Source organism: Lethenteron reissneri, chromosome 37 (genome assembly GCF_015708825.2).
Source record: "Lethenteron reissneri isolate LAM-NWPU_2019-01 chromosome 37, ASM1570882v1, whole genome shotgun sequence".
NCBI lineage: Eukaryota > Metazoa > Chordata > Hyperoartia > Petromyzontiformes > Petromyzontidae > Lethenteron > Lethenteron reissneri.
Genome location: NC_083815.1, coordinates 5,151,247 through 5,179,015, shown reverse-complemented (window position 1 = coordinate 5,179,015; position 27,769 = coordinate 5,151,247). Strand labels below are relative to the sequence as shown.

General features: G+C 44.5%; 1 protein-coding gene across 3 annotated transcripts; it reads right to left on the bottom strand.

Moving 5' to 3' along the window:
* LOC133351540 (beta-parvin-like) lies at positions 1 to 27,769 on the bottom strand. 3 transcript variants are annotated; one of them, XM_061566836.1, is made up of 13 exons: positions 27,327 to 27,769; positions 21,042 to 21,131; positions 15,493 to 15,563; positions 13,543 to 13,645; positions 12,748 to 12,894; positions 11,097 to 11,212; positions 9,772 to 9,830; positions 8,025 to 8,044; positions 7,852 to 7,913; positions 7,143 to 7,211; positions 5,359 to 5,460; positions 4,031 to 4,103; positions 1 to 2,049 (listed from the first exon to the last, which is right to left on the bottom strand). In XM_061566836.1, exons 1-13 carry the CDS (start codon positions 27,364 to 27,366, stop codon positions 1,973 to 1,975), a joined length of 1,029 nt encoding a protein of 342 aa, XP_061422820.1. In that variant the 5' UTR covers positions 27,367 to 27,769; the 3' UTR covers positions 1 to 1,972. The 3 variants fall into 3 exon arrangements, with proteins under 3 accessions (XP_061422820.1, XP_061422819.1, XP_061422821.1); XM_061566835.1 differs by lacking the exon at positions 27,327 to 27,769 and adding an exon at positions 23,180 to 23,290; XM_061566837.1 differs by lacking the exon at positions 27,327 to 27,769 and adding an exon at positions 22,871 to 23,009.

Below are 27,769 nucleotides of genomic sequence, written 5' to 3'. Positions count from 1 at the left end.
AGGGGTTGGGGTAGTGATAGGGGTTGGGGTAGTGATAGGGGTTGGGGTAGTGATAGGGGTTGGGGTAGTGATAGGGGTTGGGGTAGTGATAGGGGCTGGGGTAGTGATAGGGGTTGGGGTAGTGATAGGGGTTGGGGTAGTGATAGGGGTTGGGGTAGTGATAGGGGTTGGGGTAGTGATAGGGGTTGGGGTAGTGATAGGAGTTGGGGGAGTGATAGGGGTTGGGGTAGTGGTAGCGGTTGGGGTAGTGATAGGGGTTGGGGTAGTGATAGGAGTTGGGGTAGTGATAGGGGTTGGGGTAGTGGTAGGGGTTGGGGTAGTGATAGGGGTTTGGGTAGTGATAGGGGTTTGGGTAGTGATAGGGGTTGGGGCAGTGATAGGGGTTGGGGCAGTGATAGGGGTTGGGGCAGTGATAGGGGTTGGGGTGGTGATAGGGGTTTGGGTGGTGATAGGGTTGGGGTAGTGATAGGGGTTGGGGTAGTGATAGGGATAGTGGTAGCGGTTGGGGGAGTGATTGGGCTAGGGCTGGTTGTAGCTGGGGGGTGGGGCAGGGAGTAACGGTAGGATGTGCTTGGGAGAAAAGATGGGTGACTTTACCGAAGGAACAAGAAGAAGGTTAAGTATTGTGGCCAAATGTATTATCAGACGGGTAAATCCGAGCATTGCACATGTATGGAAGCTCAAGGATAATTTTCTATGATAAAGTGGATGGGATGACGAGATAGACTATCTTCCACACAAACGCTTTGTAAAACTGTCATCATAATGTTACCGGTAAGTGAATGTGCAAGTTCAAATCCAACGCTTTCTGTGGATTGTGAGAACATCCATCACGCCAGTAAAATGTGTCCCATGTTCGAAACAAGCAGATTTACCAACACACAGAGGTTTGCCTGGGATGGCCACATGTTCAACTATTTTTAAGTTACTGGCCTAAATAATAATAGAGGCCACCGGCTCCATCGAGCCGGTGGGTTTAGGCAAGACTGAGCGCATTGTACAATTCGCGTCCAATGTGGTTGTCACACGACTTGCATGCAATGCATGATGGGAGTTGTGTCTTCCAGCTGCTTGTGAGCAGCTCACCTCTCTCTGTGTGTTGTTGAATCTTTCCTGCGAGTCGTGGCAGAGACTAGAGGTTCAATGTGCAAATGATTCCGATTTGTTTGCATCCCGTTTCGAGAAATGCAACAATTTGAAACTAGTTTATTCTACCATTTGAACCTCATATGCCAGTAAAAAATATGATAATTGTTTTTTTTACCCTTCTATCTGGCAACAAAACTGACACCTTTTTTTACAAGGAGTCATGTTTGCATAGACCACAATACCTGCAGTCATAATGCAAACAAAAAACATAACTCTGATAATGTGCACTGTCCTTGAAGTTGATTGGTCCACACCCGAGACAGCTTTCCTTAGAGCCTAGTCTCACATGGGTTGGACCAGATGACGCCAAAAGGGTAAAAAAGCAATTATCAGTGTTATTCTACCTTTATTAAAAAATAGATTTTTATATTTTTTTAGAAATACAATATTTTGCGCATTTAATCCTGAATTAGGGGGCGTGATGGCATGCAGTTGTTAGCGCAGTGTGCACTGAAACCGGCTTCCTGAGTTCAATTCCTGTCCATGACTGACATCAGTGGCACATACTATCTTAGCCGGTGCTGGGGCCTGCACGGCTTCTCCAATCTGGTCTGACCAGCGTGGTGATGTGTGTTCAATCAATGCCCACGACCACCGACACATCACGGGGAGGAAATCATCCAGCAGTGAATTGACGATTGACAAAGGGCTGTAATTGATTGTTGTTGTTGTCACGAACATTCCCAAAAAATGAGCAGGCTGCATTATTTTCAGGAGGTGCTGGGTGCAATTTTCGGTTTCGCTTATAAAATATTTATCTGATATACATATTCATCCTTCGTCTCTTACCTGGTCACAGATATATACTGATACACGGATGCCTTCATTCTAGGTGCTTGTACTTGGTGAAGAGATTGTACAGAACCCTCAGTGTGGACTTCAGGTCAAAGTTTACAATATCTGCAATGAATTCAACACAGGTCAGAGGTTACACTATCTGCAATGAGTTCAAGGCAGGTCAAAGGTTATAATATCTGCAATGAGTTCAACGCAGGTCAAAGTTTACAATATCTGCAATGAATTCAACACAGGTCAGAGGTTACACTATCTGCAATGAGTTCAACGCAGGTCCAAGGTTATAATATCTGCAATGAGTTCAATGCAGGTCAAAGGTTATAATATCTGCAATGAGTTCAACGCAGGTCAAAGGTTACACTATCTGCAATGAGTTCAACGCAGGTCAAAGGTTATAATATCTGCACAGGTTTACATGTTATTTTTACTACCCCTACCCCCCCCCCCCCCATTATTTCGAAGTGTTGGGTAGCCGTTCTGGCTCACCCAAAATCCTATATTACTTGAATGTTGCTTAGAGGCGTTTTATTGTGTCTGCATTGTGTGAACCACAGGTCAAGTTTGGCAATTATGTTTTTTCCACACACGGGTGAGATTCGCAGAGGGCACAGAAAATGTGAACACAAAGTTGCCGATAACAGAATTTACAGAATTTACTGATGCGCCCAAGGGAAATGCACACAAATAAGAAACGCTTTCTTTAAATCGGATTCTACTCCAGAGTCGTCCGTGAACGCGATGATAAAAACAAAACTGCCACGTTCAGACTTTGGAGTTGTAGCCTTCGACGTGTGGTGTACCCAATGCAGATATGGGAAAAAGCCTCACGAATATAATGTCACAGGTGACCCTCCGCGCACACTTGAAAGCCGAGTTTGAAATCGCAGTACAAGGTTGCATATTCCATCGGCAACACGGTCGTCCTCACCGATTAACCGCCCGCACCCAGTGTGGTATTTGCACTGAGTGGTCACCTCTGTAGATGCTTACAAATCCGATAATTTCACATAAGAGCATTGCCATCTAAATCTCACGAACATTCGCATATTTTGTAAAGCACAGTCAAGCATTCCCCCTCCCACCTCCCACCGGTCCTGCCTCATCCACCCCGTTTAAAACAGTTTGCTCTTCATTGTTGGTCCAGTCCTCTGTGTATTGCACGGTTTAATTGTCATTATCATTGACGTTCACACGTATCCGACCTTGTTCGCCGGAGGCAGATCTAAAACCTTCCCCAAGGAAGAGGGGGTGGGACAGGAGCAATCCTAATATTTCAAACTTCTTAAATATGGCCCTACAATAAATGTAATATTTTTATCTGGTAAAAAAAAACCCCAACTTTATGAATGCTGAAAGTGGGGGACTGCTGCCAAGCCATGCCCTCGCTCCACCACCCAGTTGCCAGAAGATTGTCTCTGGACAGACGCTCCCTTCCTTCGACTCTGATTTCCGGATATGTAAACGGCCTCCCTGATGAACACAATGTCAGCGAAATCACCGATTATGGCCTCTGGGCCTTCAAATGCCCCCTGAGTGCGCACATACACACGAACATCTCCTAACTTCACCGCACGCCTCGTAGAGACCGAGTCTTTGAGCGGTAGTGAACCAATGATTACACCGATTGGGTGTACTAATGTCTGATATGGCTATTGTTCACAATTGCACCAAATAATAAAGGGGGTATGTGGGGGGGTGGTCGTGCAATCGCTCCCCATCGCCCGCACGCTCAGATCGCCACTGCTGCTGCTCACACATCCGCCTATACCCACGGTGAACACAGCGAGTCGTCTATGCGATGCCGTACCTACAACGCAGGGGAGCGGTAGCGTAGTGGTTAGAGCGCTCATGGCCAACACCGGTGACGATTGTCTGCACCGATTCCTGGGCCTCGCTTAGGTCGACTCGACCTCAAATGAGCACCCGGTGCGGTGCGTGAAAACATCGCCACTGGGGAAATAGAGGCGGTGTTGCCCACCCCACCCCCTCGTGTCCCACAGTGGCGGCCTTCATAGGTGCTGCTCGCTAACAGCACTTGCCCCAACAGCCTGTTAAGGCTACACGGGGGATCTTTGTGTGTTCTCACCTTCTGGCCGAGCCTTGGGCCTGCACAGTCCGCCGTCTTGCATCAGCTCGAAGGAGAAGGAGACATTGTGCACCTGTGCAGAGGTCAGCGGCCAGGCAGTCGTGGGACATCAGCCACGTGGGTTCCTCTACCCCCCCCCCCTCCTCTACCTCTACCCCCCCCCCTCCTCTACCCCCCCTCCTCTACCACACCTCCTCTACCTCTACCCCTCCTCCTCTACCCCCCCTCCTCTACCCCCCCTCCTCTACCCCCCCTCCTCTACCCCCCCTCCTCTACCCCCCCCCCCCATCCTCTGTCCCAGTATCATCGTCCTCTTGTCGAGGAAGCTGTTGTCAAGGGAAATCGTAGAGCACGATTTAAATCAAGACTTGCACTGGAACAGGAACTGAAACTCGATAAGGCTTCCCGGTTTGCATTAATCATTACATATTTCGATGCACTTCCTGCCGCTTGTTGAAGGGTCACTCTCAAAGTGAGTGTTAGGTTACGTTGGGGCATTGCCGCAAAGCAGAATTGATCGGTAAAGACCATTGGCTTTCGTTATTAGGTTACTTAATTAATGTAGGCAGTGGGTTGTGGGATAAGCAGGAATTGGAAGTTGTTGGGTGTTACCTGCTGGGATTTTGGACTTTTTGTGATTTTAGTTTTCTTTATAATTTGCAAACCGTTCATCTTTGATGTACAATTAATTTGTTTATCGTGAATCCTATTGACTGTGATAACCTACGTAACACGTTGATCTCAGCGTTTAGCCACAGGCATAGAAATGCAACCAATGAATCGCTCATCCGAATGTTCTCATCATGGACAAGGTGCTCTTAGGGGTTCCCCGAGGCTAAAGATCCGCGCTCTGGGATGTCTCGTTACATTATGGGCACTTTTGTGTAACCGGGTGGGAACTTCAAGGGATGGTAATAGTCTCATTTGCAAGAGCGACCCAGGACACTTGCCTACCAGAAGGGGGCGATGCGATGAGTACTCTGTATAATCCCAATTCAGCAATTTGCGTGCAATTTTGGGAGTTGGCAAATTTGGACTCTTGACGCCGGCACACAAGGGCCTACTCTTGCGGATGACATCAAGGGCATCTTTAATGTCCACTGTGCAGTAGAGGGGGTGCGTAGTATTTCAGTTATTAAACACCGCGGTAATAATGAGGGCGGCCGCTGAATTTGCACCGTGAACATCTTCAACAAGTGGCAAATGTTGTACCATTTGGCCACGTAACGGTCGCAGTATATATGCAAGTACTTCATTTTATCATCATCAATGCCGTAAATGAACGCCACGATGATACTGGATGGGCCCTAAAGGTGTCGCGTTCTCACCTTCTGCTCGAAGCCGTCTGGGGTGAGGAAGAAGTTGTAGAGGGGAACAAAGTAGCCTTCAACCAGACCCATGAGCAGCACCAGGTACACGCCGTCCGCAAACTGCGTGGGCAACGACAACGGCAACGGAGTTTAAGAGGATGGCCCCCACACTGACCGGAGTCTGGGTGCACCTTTGGCTTTCGTGCTGCAGGGATACAAGGGGGCAAACTGAATAGTGTGTGGTGTCGTCGAACACAATGAATGAATGACCCCCGTGAAACCGCGTTATTTTCTATGTGGCCACGCTGTAGTGAGATCAGAGGTCGCAATCGGGTACCCGATACCCGTACCCTACCCGATACCCGGCTACCCGTATCCGTACCCGGCCGGGTACGGGTACGGCTATCCGTTTGCGACCCTGGTGCGGCCGGGTACGGGTACGGGTAGGCCGTGAGTCACTGGTGAGTCACCGTTTGTCACTCATTTCCCAACGTCTTGTCTCTTCTCACAATTCAAGTTCCTAGAATCAACCCACCCACGCCTGCAACATGGCCTCATCCCAGAGGTCGCAATCGGGTACCCGATACCCGTACTCTACCCAATACCCAGCCGGGTACGGGTAGCCAGGTATCGGGTAGGGTACGGGTACGGGTACCCGATTGCTACCCTGGTGCGGCCGGGTACGGGTACGGGTAAGGAATCAAAACCCGTTTGCGACCTCTGAGTGAGATGCACTGGGTTCCTTAGACGTTGCAATGCTTGAATCCCTAAACGTGTAAACGCTTCACACGTAACTGTAGTGTCACCGGTACATTTACTCTCCACGCAAGTGATTCCTGCATTGTGGAGACAGTTGGAAAGTTATCAAGGTCTACATCCTGTGTGGTGTGGGTTTCCCTCCAGATTTGCTTGGAATTTCTCTAATGGAATCCTCCTTGTTGTTGTAATAACAAATTACATGCTTTTTTATATTTTGCTGGAAAGCTCTGCGAAGGTCGTTGTCAGCCTATAACGTCTCACCTGTGGGCAAAAGCCTCCCCCACATTCTCCCATTACTTCCTTTCCTCAGTTGTTCTTGTTCAGTTTTATCAGTATCCACTCCAAAATTAATTATGTCAGTTTGTTCTCTTTACCTAAAGTAATATTTCTTACCTGAGATAATATTTAGTTAAAATATATAATGCACTAAACTTGTGGCTGTAAATGTACTTTTATAATGGCCGCTCCTTTTATCCCAGGCCACGGACTTCTTGCAATCGCACGCCATATCAAAATATCTAGGGGTGGTCAAACCGCAGCTTGTGAGCCGTAAGAGGGTCTTGGGCAGTCAAAGTGCGGTTTTAGGTAATGCAATACATTTTATAACACAACTTTGTGGGAAATAAGAAAAACATCTGCAGAAGCAGCAGCGGCCCAGGCCACTCGTCTGTGTCACCGGAGCCAGACATGGGTACTCCCAGGGATTTATCCCGCAGATTTTTACATTCAATGTATGCATGTATGTTGAACTTCTTTCGCACGATACCTAGCGACTTTGATAATCAGTTGGCCACCACCTTGAGTGAACTGGCCACGTGACCACCCCATGTGATCACCCCACGTGATAGATGTGTGCCTTGCGACACTCGGTTGTATCCATATTTTGGTGTACCTGCTTGTAGGGTCAGGAGCTTTGGCCACCCCTGTAATAATCATTGTAATAGCACCTATGACAGTCTATGTAAATAGCACCTACAACACTTGTAGTAGTCATTGTAATAGCATCTGTAACACCTGTAATAGTGATTGTAATAGCACCTTACCTGGGTCTCTAGTTCCGTGACCTCCAGGTTCAGCTTGCTCAGATGTTTGTTCACAAATGTGATGAGAGACTGAAAGAAAACTTGATGTTAATTATGGTCACAGATAACACTTATTCTAATTCAGCTCAGATGTTTGTTCACAAAGGTGATGAGAGACTGAAAGAAAACTTGATGTTAATTATGGTCACAGATGTCACGTATTCTAATTCAGAAAAACAATACATTTCTGAACGATTTCAATAATGTAAAATTAATGTTCTGCTATTTCTCTTAATATCCTCAATTAAAATCACGAAAGATTATCTGCAAGACACTGAAATATGAACTCTTAAGTTCTAAAACTCTTAAAATGGTTAATGTCGGAGTTCTCTCCCATCGTCTCTTCTGCTAAGGTCCTACAACCTTGCCCAACTCACCAAACGTGTGAAAAAATAAGAGTAGGTTTTACCCTTTCTGGCACTAAAATACCAGAGTCACACTAGAGAACGCCAAAAGGTGGACAGCACAAGGACAATGCCACTATCAGAGCATCGATAGCTCGGGGTGAGTAGCTACAAAATGGGACCTTTTTGCCAGTATCAAAGTATAAAACATAGATTTTACCCTTTCTGACACCATGTTCATCATCACACCGTGTTAAACCGACCGATAATATTTCAAGCAATTGACATTTTAGCCGTACCTCTGGGAGGCTGATTTAAAAAATTACCTTTTTTACGACGTTGAGTTTGTCCGGAGCGTGGTCGAACAAGGTATCGAAAGCGTCGCGCTCTGCATGGAAGACAAATTAATCGACGTTACCGCCAAAGGGATTAAGCGCTGCGAGATTGCGGTGTGGCGGCCGTGCGTTGCCGGGCAAATGGTTCTCTGTGCGCCACTTACCAAAGTGACCGGCCATCGATCTGCAAGCACAAGTTGTAAATGTTACCAAAATGAATTCGATTACATTTAGAGGTTCAACAAGCTGCGAGTGTGTAATACTGGGCCCTTGGTTAATGCATTGATTTTTGTTAAATTAAATATTTATGCTGGATTGTGTCTCATTAAAATACAAGCTGACGCGCTAGTCCACTAAGCAACCCTCAATGTTGTTCTGTGATTCCTAGTCTATGTTCTTGTATGTGTACACATAAATATGTTGAATACTTTAACAAATTAATATTTTCTGGGTGCGAGCAGGCTGGAGTAGGCAGCACGTGGCTGGTAGCCACAGCCACAGTGATTGGTATACAAGATGTGGTGTGCAGGGAGTGGGAATATTTTCTGCATCACTGACCCAGACAGCCCTGGCTGGAATTGGCTGGAATTGAGGCCCAGGTATACATTTACTCTGCATACAACTTGCCCAAAAACGATTGCTCTTGGTCAGCTGTGTCATATACATTTCATAACGGTTGGCTCGTGGGGTTTGTAGTTTTCATGAAAACTCTAATCAGTGTTCTACGGATTTACGGATGGGTGGACGTGAAAATATCGATGCTAGCTATCAGTATCCTTACGGCTCAATGAAAAATATCCCCCCAAAAATACACAAAAATAAAGCAAAAACATACTTTGTAGTGTTGTCTAATATGGGTTTTGTTTACTGCAATTATTTCAAAATGTTGACCATGAATGGCAATTAGCACTCTGCCTCACATTAAATAGCTAGAGACATTTTACCTTTTCAACTTTTTCCTGCGGCCACATTGCCCTAAATGTGCCCCATCTCGACAGCTAAGCTGGGCCGAGAGTCTGCGTGACCCCCACCTTCTCGCTGCATCTCAAGCCTCCCGCAGGCTTTCACCACCGAATATATAACCACAGTCAATATCTCCTGTCTGTACAAACAGCACCCGTTCATCCGCCGCCGCTGAATGTCAGCCCCCGTGCTACGCGACCTGTGACCCCCCCGCTTTGCGCCCTGCGTCCCGGTTCACGTCGCTTAATCTCGTCGCGGTCTCGGAGGCTAAGCACCAGAGGTCGCAATCGGGTACCCCATACCCGTACCCTACCCGATACCCGTACCCGGCCGGGTACAGGTACAGGTACCCGTTTGCGACCCTGGTGCGGCCGTGTACGGGTAGGCCGTGAGTCACTGGTGAGTAACCATTTGTTACTCATTTCCCAACGTCTTGTCTCTTCTCACAATTCAAGTTCCTAGAATCAACCCACCTGCGCCTGCAACATGGCTTCATCCCAAAGGTCGCAATCGGCTACCCGTACCCTACCCGATACCCGGCCGGGTACGGGTAGCCGGGTATCGGGTAGGGTACGGGTACCCGATTGCGACCCTGGTGCGGCCGGGTACGGGTAAGGAATCAAAACCCGTTTGCGACCTCTGCTAAGCACGCTCGAGTCTGACGAGTATTTTGGATGAGAGGCTGCTTGGGATACCAGGCTTGGTCTGCGAGGTGGCTACCTGATGGCAGTGCACCAACAGATTCTGCAATCTGTGCCACGTGTTGAGTGTCACTCCCTCGTAATGTGTACATTTTCTCCAGCTTCTACGGTGTCCAGCCTTATTACAAACGCTCATTAATTGAATTGGTCACACGTCCCAAGACAGGATCCTCCTGACAAAGAGTCTCAGCGTCTCCTAGATAAATCATCATAGTCGTGATGTTATGGTGGAGGTGTGTGCTCTTACTCCATGGTGGTCGTTATAACCTCCTGTGATTTCTGCACGAGTACTTTCCCTCCACGTTTCTGTAACAAGTAAGCATAGAGTGTATTCAAAATAATAGTAGTAGTAGGTTAAACACATACATTTTCATAATTGAGAAATATATATATTTTTTTATATTATTATTCTAAAATTTTGGTTGGTATAAGGAGCATTCCAATTGTATTGTTTGTAAGTTCCTTGGGTAAATTATGTTGAAAACGCTCATTTAACTGAACATTTCGATTTAAAGATTTCGTGACTGCAGAGATTCATCTTCTTGGTTCTTTCGGTAAAGTCACGTAGAAGGGAAGTAATAAAATAAAATAAAAATAAAACTACATTATTATATTATTTTATTATGTTTTATTTTTATTATTTTATTACTTCCCTTCTACGTGACTTTACCGAAAGAACCAAGAAGATTAACTGAACATGTTATTGAACAGTTCATACAGAACACTCCCAACCAGAGGTGGTAGCCTCCATAACCGAATGCAAGTGCTTGGCTTCAGAATGCTTGCGGAATTGATTGCAATTGGCTCTCGCGTTGACCATGAAAAGTCGTTATAAAAGTGCATCCCTGCAATTGCTTGCTCGCACTACTGCTGGCGGAAGAGCTCCTACTAGTGGAAGTGCAAGAGACTTGCCCGCCCCATTTAGAGGGCACTTGGCCTCTCGATTCCACGCTGGCCAGACTTCGAAAATTTGGAAGTACAGTACCCACATTTTACCCCACTACACGCTGGCCTGCCGATCGACTATAACGTTGGCGTTCCCCATTTTATACTGCTTTGTCAACAAAAGTGTGGGGTTTGGGGGGGTTTAAGAAACTTGCCCCAATTGTGTCTTTCAACTGCCACTCTGCCAGATTGAACCGGCGATCTCTAGATTGTTGCTAACCATTATAAACTATTTATTTTATTTTACCAGGTAAGGTCGACTGAGCTGTATAGCTTTTTTTTCAGAAGCCACGTGCCCACAAATGATAGCTGAACGAAGTGGCTTATCACGTGGAAATTTATAGCAGCCAAATACTCTAAACGCATCTTTATAAATGTGGGGGGGGGGGGGGTATGAAACCAGACGACCCGGAGAAAAACTCATGCGACCACAGGGGAGTAACATGCAGACCTCCTGCATACCAGGCGAGGGAGTTAACATCTCGCCACCGCGACACCCGCAGCAGCAGCATCAAAGTTCCGTAGCGTGTACGGTACCCAAATCTTTTTTGGGGGGGGGGGGGGGGGTGTGAGATGTGAAGCCTCCCACACGTACACATCCATGAGATACCTGTGGGTGACACTCACCTGGACGACGACGAGCTGCACCGTCACGTGGTCTGGCAGGTGAATGGGGGCGCGGAAGTGAATTGCGAGCGCGACCAGCAGGTGCAGGATAGCGACCACGTGCTTCGAGTGAATCACTGCGGGACAAATCAGCCACGGGCACCCCATGCAGCGTTTCGCGTGCGAATGAACACGATGTGAATATGAGCGAATTTGTATTTACTTAATTAGTTGGTCAATGTTATTGCACTCAATATATTGGGCCTAGCGAAGGGGGGGGGGGGCACAGCTTCCGATCTCTGAGATACAAGAAAAGTGAGACCATATGACAAGAAGGATATCTCTCAATATCGGATGAGGGGAGAACCATACATAATTGAATTGTGTTGATTGGTGTATTATCAGACAGCTGACAAAAACTGAACTTTTAACTTCCTTGAAAGACTTAGATATTTCCTAGGACACCTGCCTCACATAGAGGACTCATCATCGGAAAAGTAGGACAGGTGCCAATCATATGTGCACCCGGCAAGCCGAGTTTTATTCGCAGCCACGGCTAACATCAGTGGCGAGTGACATCTGAACCGATCCTGGATCCTCTTCCACCCCCTCCTCCAGTCCGTACCTTCACCAACCCGCACTGACCAGCCTGGTGAAGTATGCTCAAACGATCCTCCGTAACTGACACTACATCCAGCATCAGATCGATGTATAGGACTGTGCATCAATATTAGTAGAAAACAAATATTAGGTCCGATTCATATATCGATGAGTTAGTTCCTTTTTGTAATTTTTTTTCGTGAAAACGTAGCCACGTCTCAATTACTAAAGAAGAATTGGGCAAGTTGCCAAGGAGATTTGCAGTAAAACAGGTAAAGGTGCTGCCCTGAAATCGCTCGCTCGTGCCACTGCTGGCGAGAGGGACACTGCAATGAGCTTTAGAGAGCTATAGAATGTATTTGGCCTACTCTCCTCCACACTGGCGAGACATCTTAGAAGAGGTGGAAATACCTACACTTTACCCACAGCAAGCGGGCTGCCGATACCGCAAACCACATTGTAGCCATTCATACAGCTGGGTGAACAGAGGTGGGCAGATTTAATAAAAACTCCCCCAATTGTTCCAGCTGCCACACCAGGAGATCGAACCTTTAAATCCTGTGGACTGCAAGTCCAGCGTGCTAATCGTCACACCGCAGCAGTCGTGTTGACGTAACGCAATTAAATTTCGATTTAAAGCTTTCGTGACTGCAGGGATTCATCTTCTTGGTTCTTTCGGTAAAGTCACGTAGAATGGAAATAATAAAATAAAAAAAATAAAACATAATAAAATAATTTTCACGACGTTTCGGCCACAACGCAAGCAGCCGTCCTCAGGTGGAGAGCAGACTCTGTCTACTCGACAGACCTGCTCTCCACCTGAGGACGGCTGCTTGCGTCGTGAGAATTATTTTATTATGTTTTATCTTTATTATTTTATTATTTCCATTCTTCGTGACTTTACCAAAAGAACCAAGAAGGTAACGCAATTATTTCGGTCATTTCATAAAAATGCGAATCTGCCGTTTGTTCTCTTAACAAAACTCAAATGACTCCGGGTGCGTGGCGGGTGAGGAGGCGGGAAGTTGCCCGGGGAAAGTAAAACACGACAACGCTCGTTGCCGTTACGTACGCTCGACAGACCACCTGACGCCGCCCCCCCACTGCTGGGGCTTGAGTGTCTGGTTGACGGCCTGCAGCACCATGTGCAGCTTCTGCTTCTGCGTGATCTCGCACTGCGTCACCTCGGCCACGTTCAGCTTCCTGTGCTCCAGGGCCTCTGCGGCGATGAGCGGAGACGCACCGTTAGGACGAGGGGTAGGGAGCTACGGCTCGCGAGGACCGGTCTTTACAAGCGCTGCCTTAGGGGAATAAACTATAACACTTAAAAAAAAATGTACAAATTATTTTACCAGGTAAGACTCACTCAGCTATATAACTCTTTTTTCAAACACGACCTGGCTATCACAAATGATAGCTCAACGAAGCGGCTGATTGTGCGGAAATGTATAGCAGCTAAATACTCTAAACGAGTGTTTGCAAATGTGGAGGGAAAACGCGGAGGACCCGGAGAAAAATGTACACGAACACGGGGAGAGAGACAAGAAAACTCCAAATATACAGGCATCAGAGTCGGGGTCGAACCCACGACCTCTTGCACACTAGGCGAGGTGGTTAACATTTCGCTTTGATCTGTTCTTTTTTACATTTGGCATGGCTGCGTATAAACAGGGGGCGCGCGGTGGTGGGTCGTGTGGGGCGTGAGAGTAATGCACGCACGCGTAAACAAGCAGCAGCGAACACGGACGCGACTCGCACATGTTTGCGATAACGAATCGCTCAACTGGCTCTGCCGTTCGGCACCCGCTGGGAGCGTCGCTGCGTCGGTGCAGGGCACGGTGTGGAGCCGACGCATCCTCTCAATTACCGAGCAGCTTTTGCAGGACTTGCCCATCGTAGAGGTCGTCCTCCAGGTCTTTGACGATGATGCGGTCCTCGACCAAGACGTCGTTGATCCAGTCCTTGAGAACCTGCGCTGGGACCGGCGTTAGTTTCGTGGGGCCTACGGGGAAGGCCGTGGTCATCTGGGTTCCAAAGGTGGTGAAATGTTAACCACCTTGTCTGGTGTAGCAGGAGGTCGTGGGTTCGATCCCGACCCTGATCATTGTCGTTTATTTGGAGTTTGCGTGTTCTCTCTCTGCGAGGTCACGTGGATTTTTTTCCTGGTCTGCCAGGTATTTCTCTCCACATTTAGAATCATGTATTTAGAGTATTTGGCTGTTATCAATTTCCACATGATAAGCCACTTCAATCTTGACTTAAAGCTTTCGTGACTGCAGGAATTAATATTCTTTGGGTCTTTCAGTGATCGAAACGTTGTAGTTTTTAGTTATTTTCTTTGAACCCATCTTCATGACTTTACCGAAAGACCCAAAGAATAAAAGCCACTTCGTTGAGATATTGTGGTCAGGTTTCTTCTGAAAAAGAGCTCCATTACCTTGTTTTGTTTTGGTCGTCGTACAGGAATTATAATTGTAATTTACATTATAATTAATAATTATTATAATTTACATTATAATTTACATTATAATTATTATAATTTACATTATAATTATTACTGTAAGGCGCATTTCATCCTTAGATTCCAATGCGTGCTGTGTATGGAAAACAGGAAATAAACAGAACCATCATAAACGAGCAAAACTATGCGGGAAGAGGCCAGTTTAAAGAGGTTAGTTTTCCAGACTGACTTAAATATATCAAACAACTCAACTTGGTAGTCTTTGTTTAACTCAAAACGGTGGCTTTCGCAGCCAATGCTACGATTAACAACATTTTTTTTTTAGTTTGGCCACATATACTAAGCTGGCCACATTATCGTGATAATTGTCGCTCAGTTTACCGTGTGAGAATAAACAATAATATACAGTTGGCGAGTTGTTAAACACGTGCATGAGCGACACATTCATCTTGCTTAGCTCTGTCAGGTGGTGGAGGGTTTTACGACAGAAACTTGGGTCCAGGTAATTCAGTGGCCTATCCCAAAAATCTGTTTTAAATCAGTGTTAGTTTAGTCGACAGTTACCCATGGAATTTTAGACAAACTTTATTCTTCATAAGAAAGGTTTTATTCTGTGGATTTAATTTCGTCTCAAAGCAGAACACCTTTACTTATATAACAATGTCTTCTTTGTAGCTATTTAACACAAAAGATAATGAGAACCTGCGAATTGAGGATAGCAAAATGTAAACCATACGTGTATATGATCTTCATAAATGAGCCAAAGTTACCAGATTAACAGCACGGAGATATCAATAGCTCATATGAAGCATCCTTCACCGACCCGCGTTGACCAGCGTGGTGAAGTATGGTCAACAAACCGGCACGGTGTGTGGGGGGAGGCCCTCAGCCAGCGATGGATTGACGGGCTGTTCGTATGAATATCCTGCACAGCGGCAAGAGTGTTTTTTCCCTCTTCTGTATTATATCTATTCCCACTTGGTATTGTTCCAGTAAGCTTCAGACCGCACACACATGCTCAGGCGCACTCTAAGAGATTACTAAGTGGATTAATATTCCACATAAAGGTCCACTTGAAAGTACAGATTAAGCACTATTACATAAGGAACCTGCGAAACATCAGCGTCTGCGAATGCCGTAACGTACAAGCACCCCCACAACAGTGATGTGACTGAAGTGCGCGCAGGTTAAAGCATTGATTTTGGCTCGTGTCACCTTTCAATCCTAATTGATTCCCTTTCGTTTTCACAATGTGTTCCTTCTCCAACTTTTTAAACTGTCACTGGCCCACATTGGAATTCTTATGACTTTGGACACTTGCGGATGAGATATGGGTGTGTCATGCATCGTGCTCACCTTGATCAGTTCCTGCAGCTTTGGATCGTCTTTGTGCTTTGGATTGATGATGCTACGCTCCTCATTCTCTTCTGAAAAAAAAACAATGAAAAGTATAGACCATCATTACCATCATCATTGCCATCAGTATTACCATTATCATCATCATGATCATCGTCATTCTGAATCCTGAGTTGGAGCATGATGATCTATCTCCTTACTGGTAACAATTAAATTGCTTCCAGTGGTTTGATGAATAGACACTATTCAGGGTCATTATTCGTTTCAATAATCGATTATTTCATGCAACATTAGAGTGAATGGGTGTGCTACACTGGTCGAATGGTTATCACACTCGACTTGGAAGGCAGAGGTTGTCGGTTCTATCTCCCTGCATGGTAGTTGAAACAATGGTGCAATATTTTTAAACCACCACACTGCAGGTCACAGCAACTCACTCACCCACTCACCACACTGCAGGTCACAACAACACACTCACCCACTCACCACACTGCAGGTCACAACAACACACCCACCCACTCACCACACTGCAGGTCACAACAACACTCACCCACTCACCACACTGCAGGTCACAACAACTCACTCACCCACCCACTCACCACACTGCAGGTCACAACAACACACCCACCCACTCACCACACTGCAGGTCACAACAACACACCCACCCACTCACCACACTGCAGGTCACAACAACACACTCACCCACTCACCACACTGCATGTCACAACAACTCACTCACCCACTCACCACACTGCAGGTCACAACACACTCACCCACTCACTACACTGCATGTCACAACAACTCACTCACCCACTCACCACACTGCAGGTCACAACAACACTCACCCACTCACCACACTGCAGGTCACAACAACACACTCACCCACTCACCACACTGCAGGTCACAACAACACACACACTCACCCACTCACCACACTGCAAGTCACAACAACACACACACTCATCCACTCACCACACTGCAGGACACATCAATACACTCACTCACTCACCACACTGCAAGTCACAACAACACACACACTCACCCACTCACCACACTGCAGGTCACAACGAGTCACTCACCCACTCACCACACTGCAGATCACAACAACACACTCACCCACTCACCACACTGCAGGTCACAGCAACTCACTCACCCACTCACCACACTGCAGGTCACAACACACTCACTCACTCACCACACTGCAGGTCACAACAACACACTCACCCACTCACCACACTGCAGGTCACAACGCTTCTCTTTCTGTGCCTTTCCTCTCACGGCTCAAATTTGAAATGCTCTCCTCTCATCGTCTCTTTTCCCGAAACTTTTCTAATTTTTGCTCAATTCAAGAAAAGTGTTACATTAGTATCCATGGCAACATTAAAAGTGCAGTTTGTTGCTGACTGCTTGTCGTTTTTCAGGTATATCGACCTATGCTCGCCAGCGGTGAGTTAAAAAAACGTGCATGATTAAACAATTAACCATTGAAGATATAATAAATAAAACATTCATACTTAAAAAAAGATCAACAAGACCTGTAATCCAACATGCATACACTTGTAGTCAAGTGCGATTTACTTTTTGTACGCATCGCATTCCATCCTTAGCCTCGAGGGTGGAAAGACACTGCATGAAATAGACACGTGTAGCTAATTAAATTAGCGAAGAACATTGCCAATTTTGTGCTTTGTCAAGATATCGAATTGCAATAAAAAATATCAAGTAAGCTAATAAAGGAACCCAGTAAAGGGGGGTGTGTGGGGAGGGGACAAACGGGATTACTAATGATTGACACATCTGTGCAATGAAAGAGCTCTCACCAAATGGGATGACACTGTACTCAGTCAACCTGACTGACAGGATTTAGCTTTTAAAACACAGAATGCGTCACACACAGAGACGTACTAACAAAAGGTTCTCCCACCTTCTAAACCTGTGTCTCGATTCTCTGCTGTCACCTCCTAATGACCCTGATTACCACAAACCAGCGCACAGGAATTACAACCTGCACCACCGGGGCAATATCCGCATGACTAATCAATTTTAAAGGTCAAAGGTTGCCTGCCTATTTCTCCCTTGGCAAGCAGCTGCCTCGTTTTAATAAACAGATTTTTTTTTAAATCTTCCAGTGAAATCCAATTTGTATCGTCCTTACGCCCTCTTCAAATTACAATTCACGAATGAACGTTAAACGGTGTAATTCAATCTGAAAGCTTTCTCAACATTTGAGGTGCGATGTGTTTATATATCATGCTTCAGTGTCGAGAGGTCGATTGTTTTGCTCCATTGCCACTCAGTTCCATGATTGCACACGTGCATTGCAGACAATTGAAGGAACTGGGTCATCATTTAGGTAATCATCAAGTGGTGTTTACTCGGCCACAGTCTGCCAACAAATTAGGACTGGAACTCGGATGGCGACATAAGGGGGACCCTGCTGATAATTTTTCATGGTGCTGGATGTACTCAGACAAACAGCATTCTGGGATAGTAATGGAGTGGTCATTTTCAATTGCGTATTCTTTGGTTCTTTCGGTAAAGTCACGTAGATAGAAAAAATGTATAAAAAATAAAGTGAATACAAATAATAAAAAGAAAATATTAATTTTAATAATATTTTGGCAGTCTATATATATTCTCCAGGTGGTCTATATATAGACTGCCAGTACACTCACTCCGATTAAGAACAGTCTACATTAGAGTTGTCTCTTTTTGTTTGCATTTTGGCTGCAAGTGTTGTGGTTATTGCAAACATGACCCCTTGCATAAAGATGTCAGTTTTGGTGCCAGATAAAAGGGTAAAACCCTATTACTCTATCTTGTTACTGGCAAAAAGGTCTCGTAATGTTTTTTTGTTGTTTATTGTTTGTATTTTATTTGCATTATTTTAATTCACTTTATTTTTTTATTACTTTTCTATCTACGTGACTTTACCGAAAGAACCAAAGAATGTGAATTCCTGCAGTCACGAAAGTTTTAAATCAAAATTTCATTTGTGTGTCAAGCCACATTCTTCGTCTATAAGTAAAAGTGTATATTCTAAAATTATTGATAATTATTTCATATAAATAACCCAAATGGCAATAAATACCCATAGTCATTTATATGCATTCATTAATCCCCCCCTCACTTCGTGCAAGAAGGGCACACAAGTGACGTAATTACATCTCTCCCTCTATTCAAGGAATGGAACAGGAGGATTTCTCCACAAATCTGGCTGTCGCCTGATGAAGCTAGTTGTAATTACTGGTGAAACGTCGTACTCAGAATGCAAATATTGTGGCTTTGCCCTCCAACACACTTGGTTGTGCTGTACTAGTAAAGAATTGGCATATTTTTTTTCTCTCCGCCTGATGAAGGCCGCTTCTGTTGTGGGTTTTTTTTGCTTTTATTATTTTCAATTGATTATTTTCATTGAAAATTTTTATTTTATTATTTTTATTTTTTAGTTTCTATATACGTGACTTTACCGAAAGAACCACGAATATGGCATGTTCTGTTTACGTGACAAACCTTACTAATTTTCTGTGTTGGGTGGCGGCGGATTTAACGACACCTTTATATACAGAATGCTTCAAAACAATGTTAACACTTAAATGTGACTATCGTTTTTAATGGCAAAATAACGGATAACACACTGTAACATGATAACAAATGTAATGTTAATAGCTTCAAAAAGTCAAAGAGTCTCCACTTGTTCGCCATCATTGTCAACACGCGCCTGGAATCTTCTCCAGGTGGTCTCTAGAGGCACATTTCTTGCAGCATTGTTGCAAATTCTCAGAAGTGTTAAAATATTTTATTTAAGCACCCTGTATTTACGCGATCTAACCCCAAAAAACTGCATTATTAATTACTTCATAGCTCGTCGGATTCCTCATGTCTACGTTATTCTGATTCCGGAATGCTCCGTGCTCGTTGGAGCCGACGTAAATACTCACGGACAGCGCTATCCGCCAGATGTAAGCGGCCTTCCGCCAACAAGTGAATTGCGCACATGGTCCCTCAGCAGTTCTCCTTGGGTGTCTCCAATAAAGAAAAGTTAATTGAAATGTTCCAATACACAAAGTGAATTGAATTGTTCCAAGAAACAAAGTGAATTGCATTTTTCTCAAATAAACAAAAGTAAATTAAGTTTTGCGGAAGGTAAAGGTTAAAGCCCTGCAACTGCTTTCTCAGGCTACTGCAGGAGGAAGGGCCTCCACTAGACGGAGGTCCAGGAGATCTCCTCTCCAGAGTACCTTGGCCTACTCTTCCATGCTGGTCAGATGTCCTGGAAGGGGTGGGAGTACCCAGACTTTCCCCCACCATGTGACCTACCGATGTAATAACCGTGGTGCATGGTTATTACATCGGGGCGAGGGGGGGGGGCGCTGTTTATGAAACTTGCTCAATGTTTCAACTGCCACGCCAGGAGATCGAAATGGCACCCAATGCATTGCGAATAAATTTTGCCAACCCTGAAACTGTGGCAGCATTCCTCAATTTGCTGAAGACGTGCAATGGAATTGCGTTTTCTTTTTTAAATGTGATATGAGTCTCGAGGTGACTTGTTGCTGGAATATTAAACATAAAAAAATATGTTTTAAATATACAACAGCAAATGGCAATTAAATTTGGAAATAATTTACGTAAGCAGGTATTTCAAATGATGATGCAAGCCCAAAAAAGGAATATATCTTACCTTGTAGTAATGTACTGTAGATAGACTATGTTGATGAGGCTGTCTGACAAGTTTTAAGCTTCGTCAATGGCAACATATTAAAACCAGGGTCTGTGAGCTTTGTAAAGATGTTCACGGCATCAATGCGTCGATGTATTGAAGTCTATTGGAATGGCATCAGTGACATCACTAGTGCCATAATGACACGCCTGACCCAAACTTTTAGTATTCTCTCACTAATGAAATGTAAAAGTCATGCCGAACAACCAAGGACACACACTCCAATTCCGTGTTTATAATTTGTGAGCTGTAGACTTTTTGAGTTGCGTATTACTTTAAGTGACTCTATAAAAAATCATTATTAATGCAAATAGACAAACCGTGTTCTTTTTTTTTTTACTGACAGCCATTTGTCAATTATGCTGCTGGAAGAAGGCCTCCCAATGCCATATCAGTCACGTGGGGATGCCGGTCAGTGCCAGGTTGGTGAAGGATGGGAAGAACAAAGACGAGTTCGGATATTACTCGCCACTGAAGCGAACCATGGTTAGGAACATGAACTCGGGCCATCGGGTTCACTGCGTAGTGTACGAACCAATGCGACACCAACGAAGTGCTCCCTCCCATTGATTATTATTTAACAATTGGGGGTATTAAAAACAAAATCTCTCTGATGGCTTTTTTTAGATTTTACTGCTGAATTTTTAGTTCCTGAAGAAGCTCCCCAGTGGGCTGAGAGCGAATCTTCGGACACACGTGAGACGACCCGACAAAAAAAAAACATACACTTCGGAGAGGCACAGAGCACGGCAGCGGAGCAATCTCTGACGCCAGTGACCTCGGAAATGAAGAGAAGCCTCGTCCCACTGGTGGATGACAACATTACCGAGTCGGGCGCCCTCTTGGTTGATTTCCTCGCTTGTTGGGGAGAGCGCTGAGCCAGTTGATTTCATCGCCTCTTCCTGGAGCTCTGCGACTGGAGAGGAGCAGAGGGGGGTGGAGGGGAGCCGAGGGTCACGTCCGTCCATGAGATGGGCAGCGGTGGCAGAGGGAAGCCCCCGAGCGAGCCAGAAGTCAAAAGCGAGGGCAACCCCCCCCCCCCGTTTCATGAAGATAACAAAAATAAAAAGTGGAAAGTACCACGCAACAAAAATCTGCTCAAAGTCGTAGCCTATTTATACACCTATATATATGTGTGTGTGACAAAAAAAAACATTTATAGAACAAAAAAAAATACAATTGTAACGAGAAAAAATCAACGCGACCGTTTCACACAACGGGAATACAATTTAAGTTGCGTAGCTGCTCCAGCGTACAAAGTGTGCAGTTTCTGCTTAGCCCCCCCACCCCCCGTAATGGGTTAGCACCGTCGTCCCAGCGCAGTGATGGTGAGCAGCATTTTCCGGGCTAATTTGTGGAGGCCCGTGTGGCAAGCTGTGCCACTGGGGTGGTTTCCGCTGTCGCTGTGAATAATTCCACGAGCGCGGGACGTGGCGTGTCGTTGACCGGGTTCACGGAAAGGCAAACGAAACGAAAAATGAGTCTGCGTTTTTACAATTCAGCATTTTCAAACTAACAATAATGCTACCGAGCCTTACAGTTCACAACATTATGACGTTAAAGTCATTAGTTGATCAAGGTTCTGTTTGGCAAAATTCGTGTACTCTCCTTGCTAATTATTTTACGCTAATTAATACATATTCTTGGTTCTTTCGGTAAAGTCACGTAGAAGGGAAATAATAAAATAATATTAATAGAATGAAAATGTTCTTGCTGTGGATTTCACACCTGATGACGATTGCTTGTGTTGCAGTCGAAACGTCGTGAGAATTTTTATTGTTTCATATTTATATTATTTTATCATTTCCCTTCGACGTGACTTTACCGAAAGAACCAAGAATATGAATCCCTGCAGTCACGAAAGCTTTAAATCAAGATTTAATTAATACAGTTTCATTCAAGTACTGACAATCGGGATTTATCTTATTCCTCAGCATCATAATTTCCACAGATCCATATATGCTTTGTTACATTTTGAATGATACAGTGAGTTCACGGAAAAGGTACCAGCGACTGAAAGCTACATTTTTTTTCACAATTCAGCATTTCCTGGAACATAATCACATTATTTCCTTCAACAATTGAAAATGTAAGACTCGGCAGTGCGATTGTGGCCATGAAACCCAAACTATTGGGCCGTATCATGAACCACTGTACTCAACGGAGGAGGAAGAGCGAAACGACACGAACTCTCTACTGAAGCCCTCTTGTGGCTAGCAAACCTCGAACATTGACATTTAGCTCCCAAACATTCCCACTCACAAGAGTAGAATAGCTACAACTGAGTGCACCACAGCCTGACAATTCACAATGATACAGCACGAGTGAGAACATTTAACTGTAGAATTTTAATACAATAAGTCCGTAAAATTATTTCAACCAATTTTGCCTGAAATTTACATTTCATTGACATACTGACGGATACATTTAAAAATATATATATTTTATTCCACAGCAGTTATTATTTCTGTTACATTTTTCTCTGCAAGATAAAACCAATTATTTTATGCTTTGCTGATTTATTTTGCAAAATTGGTACAATTCAGCAGGAAGTCGCAGCTGACATTACATCACACATTCATAAATACTTATCAACTTATCGAACGCTACGCTGGTGTTCCATAATTGCCAGCAAAAACATGGATAAGTACTTACACATTATTCACCACATTAACGATTTGCCGCAAAAATGGGAAAGAAAATGTAATTTGCTCTTCCATCACACTTAACACTGTTTAACATCATCGCACTCAAGCTGTCACGCATCTTCCCCCAGATCACTCCCTAATTGAGCTCCATTTTATACGTAGCCGAACAGCTGTATTTAAATGCCATTTCCATCTCAGCTATAAATCTTTTCACACTCCCCCCCCCCCAAATGTATTTTTCGCCCGTGTAAAACTGCAGCCACTGCTGCTGCTGCTGCGTAAAGCCCGAAGGACACTGTTTATGACCGTTACGCACCGTTACAGCAAATGCGGCAATCCATTTCGACGATTCTTTGCGACAGCAGCATCAGCAGCCAGCAGCAGCAGCATCAGCTCCGGCTGCTCTGAATGCAGCCGGAGCGAGTGCAAGGCACACCTGGCTCGCCTTGCCAGCGCCGCTCGCTTGCCGCATGCCGTTGCCAAGGCATCCGAGCGCATCAACCATGACCGACAACTACGGCCAATTAGGAGGAGGAGGAGGCTTCCCTGGAGACGGCCGGTGAACGTGATCGGAGCTCGCTTCGTGTCGTATCGCAGGCAGAGCCCTGTCTTGGGATGGCTCCTACAACCGCCCCCACCCACCCACCCAATGCCTCCCCCGCCCCCCACCCACATGCTCCCCTCCCACACACATCCAACCATCACAATCACAATCCCACGACATTCACAGAACGACCCAGCCTGGAGCGAACGTCTCGCGACTGGAATGTCGTGAGTTAGAATCTTGGGCTGGGTTGGTTGATTCGGACCGTCGTCCCTTCGAGGTCGATAAATAGGAGCCACCTTATGGGGAAGTCAACATCGGTTGTCCGATGGATAGACTCTTCGCCGTCATAGGAATGTGGAATGTCCACTATTGGCTGAAGGTTGTAAACAGGAGACGAGCAATTGCTCGCCGCTTATTGAACAGGAACTCACTTTGACCTGTGTATTCTTGAGACTCGGTAAAGCTTTCCTGCCTTAGAGATATATATATGTACATGCATGTGTGTTTGCACAAGCACACGTAATAAATAACTCAACACATTTGTCAATAGCACTGCCCTAAAGATGACCAACAATACTCTACATTAGATCACATGTTGTCCAATGGCCCTTCTTCATAAAATAAATGTTGACAAACATATTGAGGTTTTGTTCATAAATAAATGTCACTAATATGTGTGGAAGGAATGCCACTTAATAAGGACATGCCACTTGTGAGATATATAAATATATATATATACAATTTAAATTAGCAATGTTAAGAATTTACAGCACAATTTTCTCCTCTCTTAATCCACTTCTGGATGAGAGGCCTCCTGAGGCCGTGTGGGTCGTGGGGATTGTTTTGACCGTGCATCAGTGTCAAGAAGGTTGTTGGTGGGTGTTCTGGGCCATCACTGATGTTAGCCCTGGCCGGAAATCGAACCACAGGTCACAGAGTTCACTGACCACTGTGCAGTTGAAGCAGCACTGTATCTTTATCGTGCCATTGTGGGTTTTTTTAAAATCAAGAATCACGGTTGCAATGGTCACACTGGTCAACACATTTTTTTTTCTGGCCTGGACTTTTGCAGCTGTTTTAGACTAATTTCAGAGTGCTGATTCCAAATCTGTTCTCAGATTTGCTCTATCACATCTCATTTTTATGCTATCGGCATACCCCATTTTCATTGATTTTACCCGAAATTAACTCTGTCACTTATGATTGCAAGTTGTTGCGAGTCAGTGACTGCTTTAGTGTTAAAATATGGTGCTGTATTTTTAGGATAGTGTGTTTATAATATCATTTTATGTAGATATCCACATTTAATTAATATTTTTCTTCTGCAGTTTTTTATTGAAAATGCAATATTTGATATCTCAAAAACCTGATGTGATAGACAAAAACTGATGCCAGATTTGGAATCAGCACCCCAAAATTACCTTTAAACCGTTGGAATACCTTATGGCAGAAAAAGTGTGTTGACCAGTGTCATCAGATGTTAAGGGGGGAATGCAATGTCAGTTGCACCTTATAGCTCTCGTGGGATTCTCTGTCAGCAGAGATGGAGAGTATAATAAAGGTAAAGGTGCAGCTCTGCAATTGCTCGCTCACGCCAATGCCGACGGAAGGCTTTCCACTAGAGGGTATTTGGCCTACTCTTCCACGCTGGGCAGATGTCTTGGAAGAGGTGGGAATACGTACACTTCATCCCAGAATCAGAATCTTTATTTATCCTGCAAAAATCCGATGATCTATGAAGCGAGGGGATTTAATTAAAGTAACCATTGTTTCAACATTCACACAGGGAGCTCAACCCGGTAAACACTGCATTGTGAGTCTCAAGAGTGATAAACATTACATCATCCCAGCATCCGGAAAGTTTCGCCGGAAATTGATGTTGCTCTTGTTTTCCATACCTGCATTCGGCATGCGTAATTGCCGCATTGACACAGCTCAGTGATAAATTGTAGCATCTTACGCAACATACATACGCTTGCCATTTATCTAATCAATGAGTACATACATACGTACGTAAATAATATATGTTTTTGTTAAGAAACGTGAAGATCAGGCCAGTTTAGATGTATTATATCAGCGCTGATATTCATGCAAAGTGCTATCTTTAATTTAAGACAACATTCAGAACGGTTTGCTAATTTCCGTGTGAAAGAAGTTTACCATATATAGCTACGTACAATTAATTATCACACTAGCTCGAATGTACATCCACTTGGACTTTAAATATTTTAATTATGCAAACACTGTCACTTATGAATCGTTGCTTCGAGGTGTGTCTGATGCATTTTACAACGTGCATTACAGTAAATCAACGTCAAAGTAAATAATGAAAGGTTGAATGCAGTAATTTTTTATCACGGTGATATTAATAACGACAGTGTGGCAATCACGTGGAAATATTTGGGAGGTATCCAGGTGGTTCAAAAGTCAGACACCTGAGCCAGCGCAACTGAAATCCTGGGTTAGAATCTGGGTTTCAGTCAACAATTATTAGCCTGAGTTCGCAAGCGGAGTAAGTTGATGGTTTTTTCGGTAAAGTCACGTAGGTAAAAAATAAAATAAATTAAAGTGAATAATTCACTACAGTAATTTTGGCTGTGGCGGTTCCATATGAAGACGGAGGCTTGTGTTGCTTCCGAAACGTCGTGATTTAATTTAGTTTTAATTTTAATTTATTTTATTTTTTACCTACTTGACTTTACCGAAAAAAACTAAAAGTATGGATCCTTGCAGTCACGAAAACTTGAAATCTAGAATTAAGTTTATGGTTTTAGGCATGCGACGAATGACTGGTCAAAAAACTCTATCATTACGTTTCCTTATCACTTAATTTGACAGAACTTCCAGCTGTGAGAATTAAAAATAAACTTTTGAATCGCCTGCCATGTAGACGAACATCAATATGAAGGCAAATGGGAAAGGACACCCCCTCGCGTGGCTAGGTGGTGACGTGAAAACATTTCAGAAGTAGTTCTATGATATCACCTTCCACGGGAGGTTATCTTGCAGCAGGAGATATCACTAATCTGAGAGCGTTCTGGATGGACATGCAGTCACCCAATGACATGCGGACCAATATAGCATCACTTGAATATAAGTAGAAATTGTAAAACATGATACATCATGGAAACGTAATTTTAATAATGCGTCATATTTTACTGGAGAAAATTCATCTAAGGCATTCGAACATTTATTAAAAATGCATGACTCCCTTAAAATATTTGCAGGGTACAGAATACGACTAGATGCAGGGAAATCGTGTTTATACTGTACGAGAGCTGGTGGTACTCATTCAGAACAAAACGATAACGGAATCGCTTCTGTTATCATACATCGCGATGCTAAAACCCATTAGTCGGGTAAAAAAAGAAACTTTAAAAGTCCTTTCTGTGCTACAATGTCAGATAAAATATTTATTAAACCGATATGTACTTGTTTTTCATCTCGTCTTGCTCACTAATGTAACTTTTGTTCCCTGGGAGGCACCTTCAAACGTACTGTTAAATAAGTAATCACCTGATAATTAGTCAAAAAGGAAACTCTTCTGTAATGCATGACATAGCCCTCCTTTTAAAGTGCTCAACTGCAATTTAAACGCTGTCCCAGGCGGCTCAGTGGCAGAGAAAGCGGCCCGCGAATGAAAATGTATGAGTTCAAATACCGGTTGGAGTTTGATTCAGCCCGTTATTTTTCTCGGCTAAATAGAATGATTAACACTTTTATGGAAATTGTTTCCATCACTGGCTCAGGGTTGTAAAGAGGAGATGCCTCGACGCTCATTGAGCAGGAAATGACTTTTAGCCTTTACGTTTATTTACTTTTTTATTCAGTACACGTAGTTTGCTGGAGCAATGCGCGGTAATTCGGCACGCGCATGCCATGCAGGTATGTAAGCGAAATAAAACAGCAATCTTACCTTTTTTACTTTTCTGCTTTCCACACAAAAGTCCATCCATGTTGGCCGTACTTTATTAACGTTATTCGCTTACGAATCTACCTTTTTCCAAAAATAAAAACGCACGTGCGGTTTTTTCCCCCGACACCCTACGCGGCACAAAGTTTCAGCAATAGGTCTCAAATCTATCGACGCTGAACGCCGCGCGGCTTTGCTGCGTGTAAGTCAAAAGGCGCGCATCTGAGCCGGACAAGTCGGAGCGTAATACTGACTCTGGGTCTGCCAGTAGTGCCAGCGTGCAGGCGTGCTCGCGCGCGTTCCTTCTTCTATCTTAGGCAAGAGGGTGGGGTGGTGACACGTGGGTTACCCCACTTGCAGCGTGAGAACAACGCTGCGGGTGACTTCGCCAAGCGGCGGCAATAGCGGGAGGCGACAGCTGAGAAAATCTTTTGAAAATTGCACCG

Coding starts and splice junctions, on each gene's coding strand:
- LOC133351540 (XM_061566835.1), bottom strand. CDS start 23,231: ATGCTGCTGTCGCAAAGAATCGTCGAAATGGATTGCCGCATTTGCTGT. Junction 15,564..21,041: donor CCAAGAGGGCGCCCGACTCG/GTAATGTTGTCA, acceptor TTTTTTTTTCAG/AAGAGAATGAGGAGCGTAGC. Junction 11,213..12,747: donor CGTCAGGTGGTCTGTCGAGC/GTACGTAACGGC, acceptor TTTGTCCCGCAG/TGATTCACTCGAAGCACGTG.